The sequence below is a fragment of the Lygodium microphyllum genome, chromosome 11 (assembly GCF_053477565.2).
Source record: "Lygodium microphyllum isolate KBCC chromosome 11, Lygodium_microphyllum_v1.1.10, whole genome shotgun sequence".
Classification (NCBI taxonomy): Eukaryota; Viridiplantae; Streptophyta; class Polypodiopsida; order Schizaeales; family Lygodiaceae; genus Lygodium; species Lygodium microphyllum.
Window position 1 is genome coordinate 106331885 of NC_141145.1, and position 12388 is coordinate 106344272.

At 39.5% G+C, this 12388-nt stretch overlaps 1 protein-coding gene across 1 annotated transcript; it reads right to left on the bottom strand.

Moving 5' to 3' along the window:
- Positions 1-6415: 6415 nt before the first annotated feature.
- On the bottom strand, positions 6416-9998 carry LOC148029195 (uncharacterized). The gene is made up of 6 exons (XM_087687945.1): positions 9261-9998; positions 8680-8794; positions 8368-8429; positions 8074-8136; positions 7911-7979; positions 6416-7002 (listed from the first exon to the last, which is right to left on the bottom strand). Exons 1-6 carry the CDS (start codon positions 9453-9455, stop codon positions 6931-6933), a joined length of 576 nt encoding a protein of 191 aa, XP_087544071.1. The 5' UTR covers positions 9456-9998; the 3' UTR covers positions 6416-6930.
- Between the last annotated feature and the right edge of the window lie 2390 nt (positions 9999-12388).

Below are 12388 nucleotides of genomic sequence, written 5' to 3' on the forward strand. Positions count from 1 at the left end.
TATTGTGAGCTTCATGTGCTCCATAATACATAGTAACTATAGGGATTGCTTTAAAGTTTTGTAAACCAAGACTTACTGTCTCCAAGAAACCATTGTTGCTATGTATGATAAGTTTCCTAATCACCCACATTTGAGGTTCACAAACCATTGGGCACAAGAAAGAATCTAAAAGATGATTGCTAACAAAGGTCCATGGTTAAAGTGAGAGTGGTAGAAAACAAGAGGAGGATAGAGCAAGGCTTAGATCCCATAGTAATGTTAGTCAACCAACAATAAAGGGAGGCACATCAAATCCAAATAGAGCGATTTGGATCCCACAGTAATGTTAGTTACTACACATGGTCCAAAGTGGATTGAAACACAAAGCAAGGTGGAGCATGGGGCCTTCAACCAACAATAAAGGCAAGCACATCAAATCCACATAGAGCGATTTGGATTGTCCCATTTTAGATCAAGAGCAATGAACACATGGGAGGCTAACTAAGTATCTAAATTACTTCTTAAGTTTTTATATGCTAAAATTTGTGATTGGTTGTTTCTAGTATTCATGGTGTTTTCATTTTGTCGTTTAGCAATGTGCCCTAAAATTACACTAGCCATGATATGGCTTATAAGCACATTCATAATAGGTTTGACACATGGACACACTTATGTGAGGATGGTGTCATCATGGAGAAAATGTGGTGTGAAGTCACGGTAAGCTAAAATTGTTAAACAATAATTAGCCAGGCAAAGAGAATGGGAGCCAAGTGGGGGATGATGTAGAGGGCAATGCACAAGGCAACGAGTGATGAGGAGGGGAATGATGAGGGATATGAAAAGAATAATGAGGATGACGAAGAGGTCAATGAAGGAGGGAGGGGATGATGATTATAGCTCTTCAAACAAGATATGGCTAATGTATTAGCATAGCTTATCACATATTTAATACTACAAGGCACAACATGTCATTTCAAACTCATATAAACATCTCTTTTTTTTGCATATATATTTATAGTAATAAAATCCACAATTACTCATGTGAAACTATATTATTGTGTATTGTTTTTTATAAATTGTGGAGTTGATTCATACAAATAATGCCCAATGAGTATACAAGAAGGGGCAAAAAACTAAGGAGTTGTTGATTGCAAAATTTTGATCTCAAGCCACATTTCTTCACGAGTATCTCTTTTTTTTTTGGATCCAAATAGAGCATGTCTATGTTCATGTGTAAACAATGCATGAAAATGTCAATCATAACATGTTTAAACATGTGTTACAATTCATGCTTGGCATTTGTAAAATACACTCGATTGTAGACACAACTTTTGTGACATGATTTTAAGCTCAATCATAGACATACCTATAATTGCTTTTTTAAGTTGAAGAAATATGTCAATGTGGCTATGTACAAGCCTAATCTATTATAGTGTAAAGATAAAATGAGCACGATGAAAAGATTGGCATATTATCATAGGGTTATTGGTGATTGTAATCCATTATGGTAGATAACATGTGAAAAGCTTATGAAAGAGGTGTTGGTGACTATTCTCTAGAATGCTAAGCATCATCTAGACCTATGATGCTTGTTAAAGACTTTAGAGGCTAATTATATTGAAGACACATTGGGGGGATTGACATGCTTTTAACTAGCATGTCATTGAGTAAAATTGACAAGGTAGTGCTCCATGATCCTTTTATTCTTTTCTTCCAAAGTGCAACATCTGAGTAGGGGCATTTCCTTTGAAGATATTTTGCCTCCACATTGAAGATATTTTGGCTTCGGACAGCTCCGAGAGGTGCTTGCCCATCTCCAAGAGATGATGAACATGATCCCTATTGACGGTGCTCGAGGTAGGCCAGCAATGCTTCCTACTCTCCAGAGAGCTACCCGATCACTCCATTTCCTTGCTGTATATCTTACAGAATTCGCCATTGCAGACTCTTCATGTAAGCATTAAATCGTCCCACGCAAGGTTCTTCCATCCAGCTTTAGTGGCTGCGGGTAGATTGCAATATATAATTTGGATCCACAATTCAGTATCACCCACCTTTTGAGTCTCAACATTTTCCTTCACTTCGTCCAGCCATCAACCACATGCTCTACGAGGATTAAATCCCATGCTACATAATGCCATGACTGTTTGGCATCCTTGGACCAAAGGAAAATCCTCAGTCAGCTTCTCACTGTTATCCCAGGAGGCCTTGATGAACACAAGCACCACAGCAAAGATTAAACACTGAATGAGAAGTGCCTTAGCCACCAGGAGTCTACCGGTAAAGCCTACCTGCCATCATTGAGCATGCAACTAGTTCCCTGTCGAACTGCGCCTTCAGCCAATTTCTTCAAGAGAAAATCAGTAATAATAGCAAATAACATACGTGCAAGGGGGCAACCCCGTCTTATTGGCCTCCTATGAGGGGATCCCAAGTGGTAAAAACACTAACATATACCTACAAAGTAGCATTTGAGAATAGTGTAGCAACCATTCTAACAAAATTAGCACCAAATTCCACGAAGCCAGGAAGAACGGATAAGATGAAATTCCAACTAATGTAGAGTCATACACTTTATAAATCCATGTTGATAACTGCAAAATCCTTATCCAAGCTAAGAGCAAGGTCCAGCAGCAGATTGAGGCTTACATCATGAATCCTCCTTCGAAAATGGGTGATCTAAGTTCATAGCCATTTCATAATATTATCACATCATTTATAAGTTATGATTTTATAAAAAATACTTTGGATATATAAGTTAAAGAAGTTTTCATTTATACAATATATTAAAGTATATAAACTTTGATTCAAATAATAAGTGCTAATGAGGGACCAAATTCTCTATATATTTTTAATTGAAAAAATATAGAAATGTACTGTGAAGTACAGAATATTCAAATCTTTTTTTTGAATCAGAGTTTTCTTGTCAAAAATTTATAATGCGTTTATATTATTGAACTTAATCTTATATCTTTGTTTTGTTTTGTATAGTGAGTCAGATATGCACATCTAAGTTTTGCAAGATATCTACCATTGGTTGTCCCTTATGACACAATAGCACCTTGCATGGCCTCTCCAATCGTCCCACATGCAAGTCATGGATAATTCCTTGTGACACAATAGTCACTTGTTTGCCCAAATGGTTGTGAACGTCTCTTGAGATGTATATAAAGAGGATTAGCTAGTATATCTTTGGAAGATAAGAGTATATTAGAGAAGAAATATATTTAGCTATCTAATTTTGTTGTAGATCTACTTTTCTTTATGGATCTTTTTTCAAATGCGATTCAAATATTGCATGATTTAAAAATTTTTGGATAGTGCCACACACTTTTTTTTGTATGTTGAAAGGAAAATCCCTTATACATAGTTACTTTTGGTGATTTTTTCATAATTTTTGCTTATGTTTTTTTTTATATGGGTCATTGGAGTTTAATCTACATTGATATGCTTGAGCGAGAGGTCATTCTTATGAATTCTCTTTCAAGAATTCATGGGATGGCAAAAATGTATCATCAATAGTGTTTTTTTTGTTTTTTAGACTTGTTACGAGTGCTATAGGCTATGGTGTTTGGTATAGGTAGAGAGACTTCAGAGTGTTGGCTGGCTGAATGACTAGTATTTCACGAGTATAAATATGTCTTCGATGTCATATTTCTCTCTTTCTTATCCAGTTAAGCTACGTCATGTTGCACATAGGAGTTGAAAGTCTCCCTCAGTCCACAGCATTAAATCATAGAAACCATACACGTAATTAAGCTTGTTACACGTCATTTTTGAAGGGCTAGTCCATATTTTCTTCTGAAGGTCTCTATATGAACTTGCCCTTCCCCTTGAAGGTCACTTTTTAAAATATGGCTTTCGAATTATGTGTGCAATAAATCTTACCCTTCAAGATCTATACCTTGTGCAAAGAAGCTTTTTAATCAATATCACTTACTAACGATAAAGTTTTAATTCATGTGTAAGATAACTTTTCTATTCAATTTATATTATACATATTCGATTTAATCAACTCTATTATGAATCATGGATATAACCTTAGTAACTAGGCATTGGGCAATTATATTAATAAATTTATTTATAATATAATATACTAATTTTTAAAGTAAAAAAGTGCCCTTCAAATGCAATGTTAGAAAAATTTTGCCTTTCTTCGAGAAGGGCAAAATTTTTGTTTTGCCCTTCAAATGCATTGCTTGCAATATTTTGGGATTCTCCAGCAGGTCAACAATGGCCCAGAAGGGCTGTGCAACCTTCAAAAATGAACCTTGCAAGTTGGCAATCCTCTCAATACACACAGAAACCATACAGACTGTAGGAGAGAGGAACACACAGAGAGGAAGCGGGGTTTAATGGAGGTGCTTGATCAGTGCAGGAGTCAAAACCAGGATGGGTGCTGTCTGAACAACAAAATCTCGGAGCTCAGATATAGTGCCCTTTTGGTTACTAGCAGAAAGAAAAGCTTTACTACCAGAAAACATTCGGTCCTTATTTTAGAACTGCCGTGACCCGTCTGACCCCGAAATCATCAACATTACATGAGTTTCAGAAAACGATAAATCTACCTGAACCAACCATTGCCTTCTGACACATTTTACTATCTGTGTTCATTCCGGGTAACAAGATACTGCCGAGGCCTCGCATGTGGCTGCTGGCATGAGCGGATGAGTGGTTGCTAAGACTGATGGGCTGCTCCGCATGCAACGATATATCGAACTGCGAAATACGACGATATATCGAAATGCTAAGTAAATGAAGTATTTGCTTCCATAATGCAAGATTAGGAAAAGCGTGTTGTGCTAAAAAACAAACCATATGTAAGGTTGCTAGATAGGTACTTTGATAGAGAGATGACCCCAAGGAATTTGTCTTCACATGAAGAGATAATTATCACTCTTAACACCTTTGCAATCAGATGTAAGTGCTGCCAACGGACTTATTGACAACCCATCCCCCCTATGTGTAACACCTTTGCAATCAGATATAAGTGCTGCCAACGGACTTGTGTTACATCCAATAATTGAAGGGATGTCACATCGAAGAAAGCTACACACGACCATGCATGTATACATAATACACCCATCGACAATTAATCCATCAACAGCAATGAAGAATCTAAGCAGAACCATACCAAATCATAGCAGTTACAAAGCAACGTCATTAATGTGCTGCTCAAATGTAGAGGTTAGTAAAGGAGTGCAGTTACTGCAATATGGAGTCTGATACGACGATCTGATAGATGTTACTGTTGTTAAATGGAAATATGGAGTCTTTAGCTCGCAAAAAAAATGTTACTGTAGTGGAAGAATCTATTATCAATGAATAAATGGAATTATGGATGATTAGTTCTGCCGTGTAAGAAAAGGACGTGCCTGAGAAGGGATCCCATAAACTTGTCTTGTTTTTAAAACGTGTAATGATTAAATGGGCGGTGGACCTCTTGAGATGTACTTTGACTTGGTAGACCGCAGAGTCCAGGGACCAGACCCCCTTACTCTTTATAATTTCCAGCTGTCGATCTCATGCACCGCGTGCTATAAATTGAGATGCTTAAAAGCAAATGATGCGAGTTTTCGACTGCCTTTTGCTGTTTCCTCCGACGGCATGATGTAGGAGCGCCATTAATTCTAGCAAGTTCCTCATACACTGATATATGCGTCAATGCACAATCACAGCACATAAATTTAGTACAGCACAACCTCATTTACAAGTTGTTTCCACTCAGTGATGATGCCATGCTCATACGATATACAATTCTATGTTCAGATCACTATTTTAAGGCATTTTCCCATAAGTAAACAATATCTACATTGTCTTTACACATGCAATAGTGCATTCATGATTCAATCTTGTGAATCTGCATATGCTTTGCAAGCATTTGTACATGTTTAGTAAATATGGATGCTTTACGAAATATAACATGTAATGTAATATTCAGAGATGTACGTGTAGACCACCTCTAAAATCAAATGCATACACACAAGTAAGCTCATTTATGGTATTATATATGCAAACATGAATACATATTTGCGTTATATAATAATTTAAAGATGCATGCAAATATAATAATTTGAAGATGCATACATGGATTGCATATGTATTCTTGAACCATGTGTTAAAGGTTCTTACATTTATGTCTCGATCTCTTTTTCTCACAACTCTCACACAACAAAGGCGCCACATGCAAGCAACTCCTCTCTAACGAAACCCAAAAACTTTGGAGGAGTTCCCGAGACTCTTGAAGACTAGCTGAATGAAATCTGTGTCAGACAGCAACAAACCAATGGAAAACCACTGACAGCACTTCGTAGCACTTGACTGGAGTAGTTTCGCAATCATCTTGCACGTTCCTTACCAATATATCCAGCACTACAGCCAACAAGGGCATCATAAGTGAGAATGACCCAGCAATGGAATTATGGAAGGGCAGTAGTAGGAGAATATTTCATCCCTTGCAGATGAGAAAGAAGCCATTACGGGTGAATGAGCAAGCATCAAGTTCAAAACTCATCGGTAGGAAGAGTAAAGAACTCACTGTTAAAAACTCTTGAATTTGTGTCAGTATTAGCAGTCAGTCCTGACAATATTACAAACAGTTCAATGTGCAAATGCCTCCAAACTGGCAGCAACTAAGCCACTACAGCATAGCAACTGTTGCACATTCACAACTGCTAGACCCCCAAACCTATTTACACCTGAGTATTGAACATAAGGCTCCCGTGTTTGGGAATCACACATGTGCTGCCAAGGAATGGCACCTACCAGCAATCGCACTGTAAGCCGATGCAAACCCCCTACAGCCTGACAAGAACTCACTAACTCCCTACCCTACGTCAAGTTATTTTCGTGTCGTCAGCAATTTACATGGAAACTGACTTCAGTAACCAGGTGTTGTCACTAAAGCTTGAGATCTCCATTACAGCCCTATCTAGATATCAATCACAAGCCTCATCCACATACTGTCTTCAGGCGCTTTGCAGCTTGCACAAAACTATTGATGACCTTCAACTCGTCCAATTGCTGCAGCAAATAAAACAAATATGTAAATTAAACCTGTGGATCGCAAGTGTGCCGAGATTTACAATTCATCTAAGATCAAGGAAAGTATGACAGAGCCAGTATATCAGATCAGTAAGAAAATGCAACCTGGGCATGCCAAGATTAACAATTCCGAAATGTTAGATAACAAACGCTATCATGTCCTAATGATAATTGTAATATTTAACATTTTAAATCTCTCTGCAGTGTAACATAAATGGTGCATTAGGCTTCCGGATTTCTACATGAGAACCCTAAAAAGGAAGAGACATAACAGAGTCCTGAGCATTGTCGAACGATAAAACGTACAACATACGGGATTGTCGTTTAATCCTATGACCCAATCACAGAGGCGACAGACATAAAACGTACAACATACGGGATTGTCGTTAAGACGAACAAGCAGATATGCGCCCAACGTGGAAGGCAAATGTCTCGGCCTTTTTTTTATCGTATCACACTTACAAGCTGTTCAGAACTGTCAGAGCAGTGGTGGGAGAAACAAACACGTATTTAAAAAACCCAGACTAATATGAAACCTACGTTAGAAAGCACAAAGCTTGTAGCTCCCGTTTCCATGCACAAATGCCTATCGAGATTCCAGAGTCGAAGGTAATAGGAATTGAGCAGCTAACCCCATCAAAAGGCCACTACAAAAGGAAGTAATACTAGTCCCAGACCTGATGATCTCTGAAGGAGGATAACACTGCTTCCAAAACGGCAGAAACAAAAATTGGCCGGCCATTAATTAACAGATTGTTTGAAGCAGTAATCTTGCTCGTAACAATGCATAATACACGTGATGCGGAATGAAGTTGCATCAGTCAAGCGGCTTTCCTCAATGCTACCCATTCACTTTAAGCTTGAACAGCAGCTGCTGTAGGGCTCACCTGAGACATGAAGTGTCTTTCGACTGCATCAATGAGCTGTTCTCTTGATGGATTGGGGCAGACTTCAGCCTGTAAAGCCGAGGGACAAACCTTAAAAGACTGATCCGAGCCATGCATGAACTTGCATATACAGAAAAAGAAATGCACAGCGACAAAGCCTTACCAGATTAAAATGTCGCCAATATCTATGCAAAGCAGCTTCATCTAGTTTGCTAAAATCCACTTTCTGCATTCACCAACACATCCAATCAGACAACTACTTAGAGAACACAAAAGATCGACTCCCCTGGAAAATTTTTTGAACCTCTACAGTATTCAATCTAGCAAATCTAGTAGTGTAACTACTTGGTGCATAAGCGAATTACCAGGGACTGCGCAGCATTCAATCTGGAAAATCTAATGTGCATTAGATTAACTACAGCTTAAACTATTGGCGTATAAGAGCATTGCCACTTACATTTAGAAAAGCATTGGATTTCTGAATACGCCCCTTTTCTCTGAAGGGTGTTGAGGGATTGTCTGCAAAAACAAAGGAACAATGAGGGCAACTACACATCTGATCCAGCGGAAAAACCAGGCTAAGCATCTCGACACAGTATTAATCACAGGAGGGAAGTGAGAGAGAACTTCAGAAAACCTCTTAGAAGGCTCAGGAAATTTTACATAACGATATAATTAAAAGCGATAAACCCTTCATAGTAGACAAAAATTTTTCAAACCATTCCCCCTATGCCGGAATAATTAATTAATGAGCAAAATAATTACTCACCAATGGTCGATCTCCTGTCTTCAGACTCGTCTTCATCTTCTTCAAGACCTGTGGGAGCTTCCAGGACACTAAGGGCGTTTCGTTGGAGTTTAACTTCACGCCCATTGGTGAGAACCTGTTAAATCCGCATAATTATCAGGATTTAACGGCAATTTAAACTTTGATATTGAAGGAAAAACTCGAAAAAGAAGGTCCGATCTTTATAGATAGTCAATGCTTGTGGAACAAAAGGCGTCTACAATGCGGGATGATAGATCCAAAAAACAAAGCCGTTGAGATTAACAGATAATGTGACGCCATTAGGACAACTGCAGAAGAATCCAACACACTTGATTGTAACAACGTAAAGATGTCATGAAGAAATAGGATTGATTATTCAAAGAAGAATCCCATAAATGGAAACCAGTGTAATATCAACCACATCGCAGGAAAATGCAACAAGCACTCGGTTTAAGCATAACAGGTATGGATGCCAGTAAAAGAACAAGCACTCGGTTTAAACATAACAGGTATGGATGCCAGTAAAAGAAAGGATTGATCATGAACAGAAAAATGATTGTGATGGAGATCAGGAGGATTACCAGCCAATGCCAGCCTCCAAGTCCGACTGCTTTCTTGACAACTCCATGGAGTCCTACGAGGAGCGAGCTGGTCCTGTTGTTTCCCGTCACAATAACCTTGGTATGTCGAGGGAGTAAGGAAAGCTCCTCCTCGCCATTCTCATCAATGCCGCATGGCAGCGAAATGCCTTGCGCACAACTCTCCGCTTCCAGCATTTTTCCTTGCCTTCTGCTGTCGCTTTACACCGCAGTGCTCACAAAAATTTGGTGCAATGAGACGATTCGACTAGTCAGGAGTGAATTGTCAAATAATTAACAGTGAGATTTCAACAGCAATTGGATCGCGTAGGGCTGATTTTGATAAAATTTCGGAAATCGATCAATGTCGAAGAGATGGCAATGGCAAGCAATGCAGAAGATTTGCAGGATTGGAACGGGATAGGGAGCAAGCTAAGGTGATCGCAAAGGAGATAGGATTCGATCAGGGAGCCATGGCCGGGGAGGAAGAAGGTGGCAGATGCGGGAGGGAGAGGGTGGGGAAATGAAGGTGGAAGGGGCCATTGAAGAGAGGGGTAGAAGATCAGCAATGGCGGAAACCGGAACTCGAGAAAAAGCGAGAGAGCCGAGAAGGCACACACACAGAGACAATAACCAGAGAAAGAGAGAGAGAGAGACGGAAAGCAGATGCCAGAAGTGATGGAGAAAGAAAATTCACACACAGAACAGCAGTCAGTAGCTCTCACACAGATGGCCAAACCCTAATATCTACCTTTTGCTGTTATTTTTATTCTCCCCCATTTTCTATTATTGTCTTTATTTGAATTTAGTATTGGATTTATTTTGTGCACACACCACATGCATGGAGAGAAGCCTTTTCTTAGTGCTCATCCAAGTCATGATGATGGGTCCAATCCCATGGCAATATGTAAGAGTCGTTCCCATGGACCACTCGAGCATCGCCCTCGACCACACTAACCCCCTACCCCTCTGCATTGCTCAATCGATCCCGGGACACTACCCCCACCGGGTCAAGCCAATGACACCTAAATTTGCAGTGCGCCCTCCTAAGTTTGCATGGCATTCATGTAACGAGCAACTATGGAATTTAAGTGCACCTCTTTTGGACCTTCCCTGCACCCATGGACTCCATGAGAATGCAAAAAGAGGTCAAGATATGTATTGAGGCTCTACTTTTGTGCAAAGGGATATTTGATTTGCTATGGCAAATCAAGTTCCTAGAGTGGAGGTCTAAAGGTAGGACCAAAGACAAAAGCATAACTGGTGGGCCTATCCAAAAATGAGCGACATGTACAGTGAACTTGATAACTCATTTAAAGGGCAATGGTGATTAGTTCCCTCAACTTGAACAACTCAAGGAATGTCATACATGTAAAAATTGGCATTCTTCAAAAATGGTGTTATCAATGGTCTTAACGGGAGTCTCCATGGGTGCCAAAGATGACCTTGTGTTCTCCATGCTTTTTAGGTAAGAGGTTTTTGTGGATACCTGATTTCATTGGCTGGAAGCTCTTGCAAGCATGCTTTGAAACATGAGTTCATTTTTTTGAAGATTTAAGTAATTGTGGCCATGCAAGGATGTTGGTCATGGAAACATTCTCTCAAGGTGGGTTCACAAAAGGTGGGCTAGAAAAAGCAAGCAATCAATGTGTGTGTGTGTGTGTGTGTGTGTGTGTGTGTGTGTGTGTGTGTGTGTGTGTGTGTGTGTGTGTGTGTGTGTGTGTGTGTCCTAGAAACTTTTTGAAATTGGAAGACAAGGTGTGCTAACTATAACAACGGTTGGAAGGGATCTCATAATGATCAAGGCTATTCCTTCTTCTTCAAACCTCACTCAATGAAGGGGCCACATGTGTGTCAATGGCTCGGCACCAGTGTGTCACTATTTCATGTGGCGTGTGCAATCGATGTTAATGAAAAACCAAGGTTTGCCGTGGAGTGCATTGTTAAATTTGAAAAAGAAAACCTTAAAATTTCTCAAGGGAAGTTTTATTTAAGAATGTTTGCTATGGAGTGCATTGTTAAATTTGAAAAAGAAAACCTTAAAATTTCTCAAGGGAAGTTTTATTTATTCAAGAATGCATGGTCACTTTAGTTAAAAGAGGACCAAAAGACCTACTAAATCAAAGAAAAACCCTGCGAACGGACTAAGTCGAAGGTTTTTTTTATCAGCTTCGAAAAATGTTTTTCGTGAACACTGTGTATAATGAAGATCAGACAGATGTGAACGAGCACGCGTCATTGCGAGTGACCTCGTGTGAAAAGGCCCTATGTGAGCAAGGGTGAGCCTATCCCAAGGTATCACGGAGAGGTAAAGAGCATGCTTTCAACATTCTTTATTTAGGGGGACATAATTTTGATTTTGCCCCGCCCCTTTTTTCTTTTTGCCTTTTTTTTTTTTTTTGGGAAACTGCCTGATTTTCAATTTTTAAGACTCTCGCTTGATGCTACACAGTGTGCTGATGTCTCCCGCCCAACCAACCAACATTTACGGCGGACGCGAAAAGTTTATGCAATCCAGCTTTTCTTTCGAATTATGGGCTGTTGCGCATTTAACGGGAAACAAATGCACGCATGCATACATACATACGCATGTATTGATGTGATCATTGATGAGCTGTGGCCATGCATCCCGCACGCATGTACATGCGTCTCCAGGGCCCATCACATCCGAGCTTCCACGCTGTCCATCCAAGGTCCCCACCAGCTTATCTATATCTCTACTTCGATCTAAATTTGGCTTAAGTTACATCACATTAATTGGGGAAAAACATACATATGATATGATTTCCCAAAGATTCCCAACAGCAACTCCCACCGGTTCACATGAGGAGCCCCCCCCCCCCCCCCCCCAAAAAACTAAAACCTAACGAGTCATGTATGTTTGCCAAGTACATTGCTTCGTATTTTCTCGCACTCTCAACGTAAGTGTGCAATTTTTAACTATCTAAAATATAAAACCAACATATCATATTGCATCCTTTAACAAAATAATATATAGCATTCAATTCCATAGCTCTTCTTTAGATTGAGTTGTCGCTGGACCATTGAGAGCCAAAAGCTCGTTCATGACTATGGATTTGGTCACACTAGTGTAATGGTTGCCAATGGCCAAGCCACTCATGTGTGGAGGT

What these genes read in the sequence shown, in the direction of transcription:
- LOC148029195 (XM_087687945.1), bottom strand. Translation starts at nt 9,455, where the DNA reads ATGCTGGAAGCGGAGAGTTGTGCGCAAGGCATTTCGCTGCCATGCGGC. An exon ending in TTGGAGGCTGGCATTGGCTG is followed by an intron (nt 8,795 to 9,260) that starts GTAATCCTCCTG and finishes CGGATTTAACAG; the next exon opens with GTTCTCACCAATGGGCGTGA. An exon ending in AAAGACACTTCATGTCTCAG is followed by an intron (nt 7,003 to 7,910) that starts GTGAGCCCTACA and finishes TATTTGCTGCAG; the next exon opens with CAATTGGACGAGTTGAAGGT.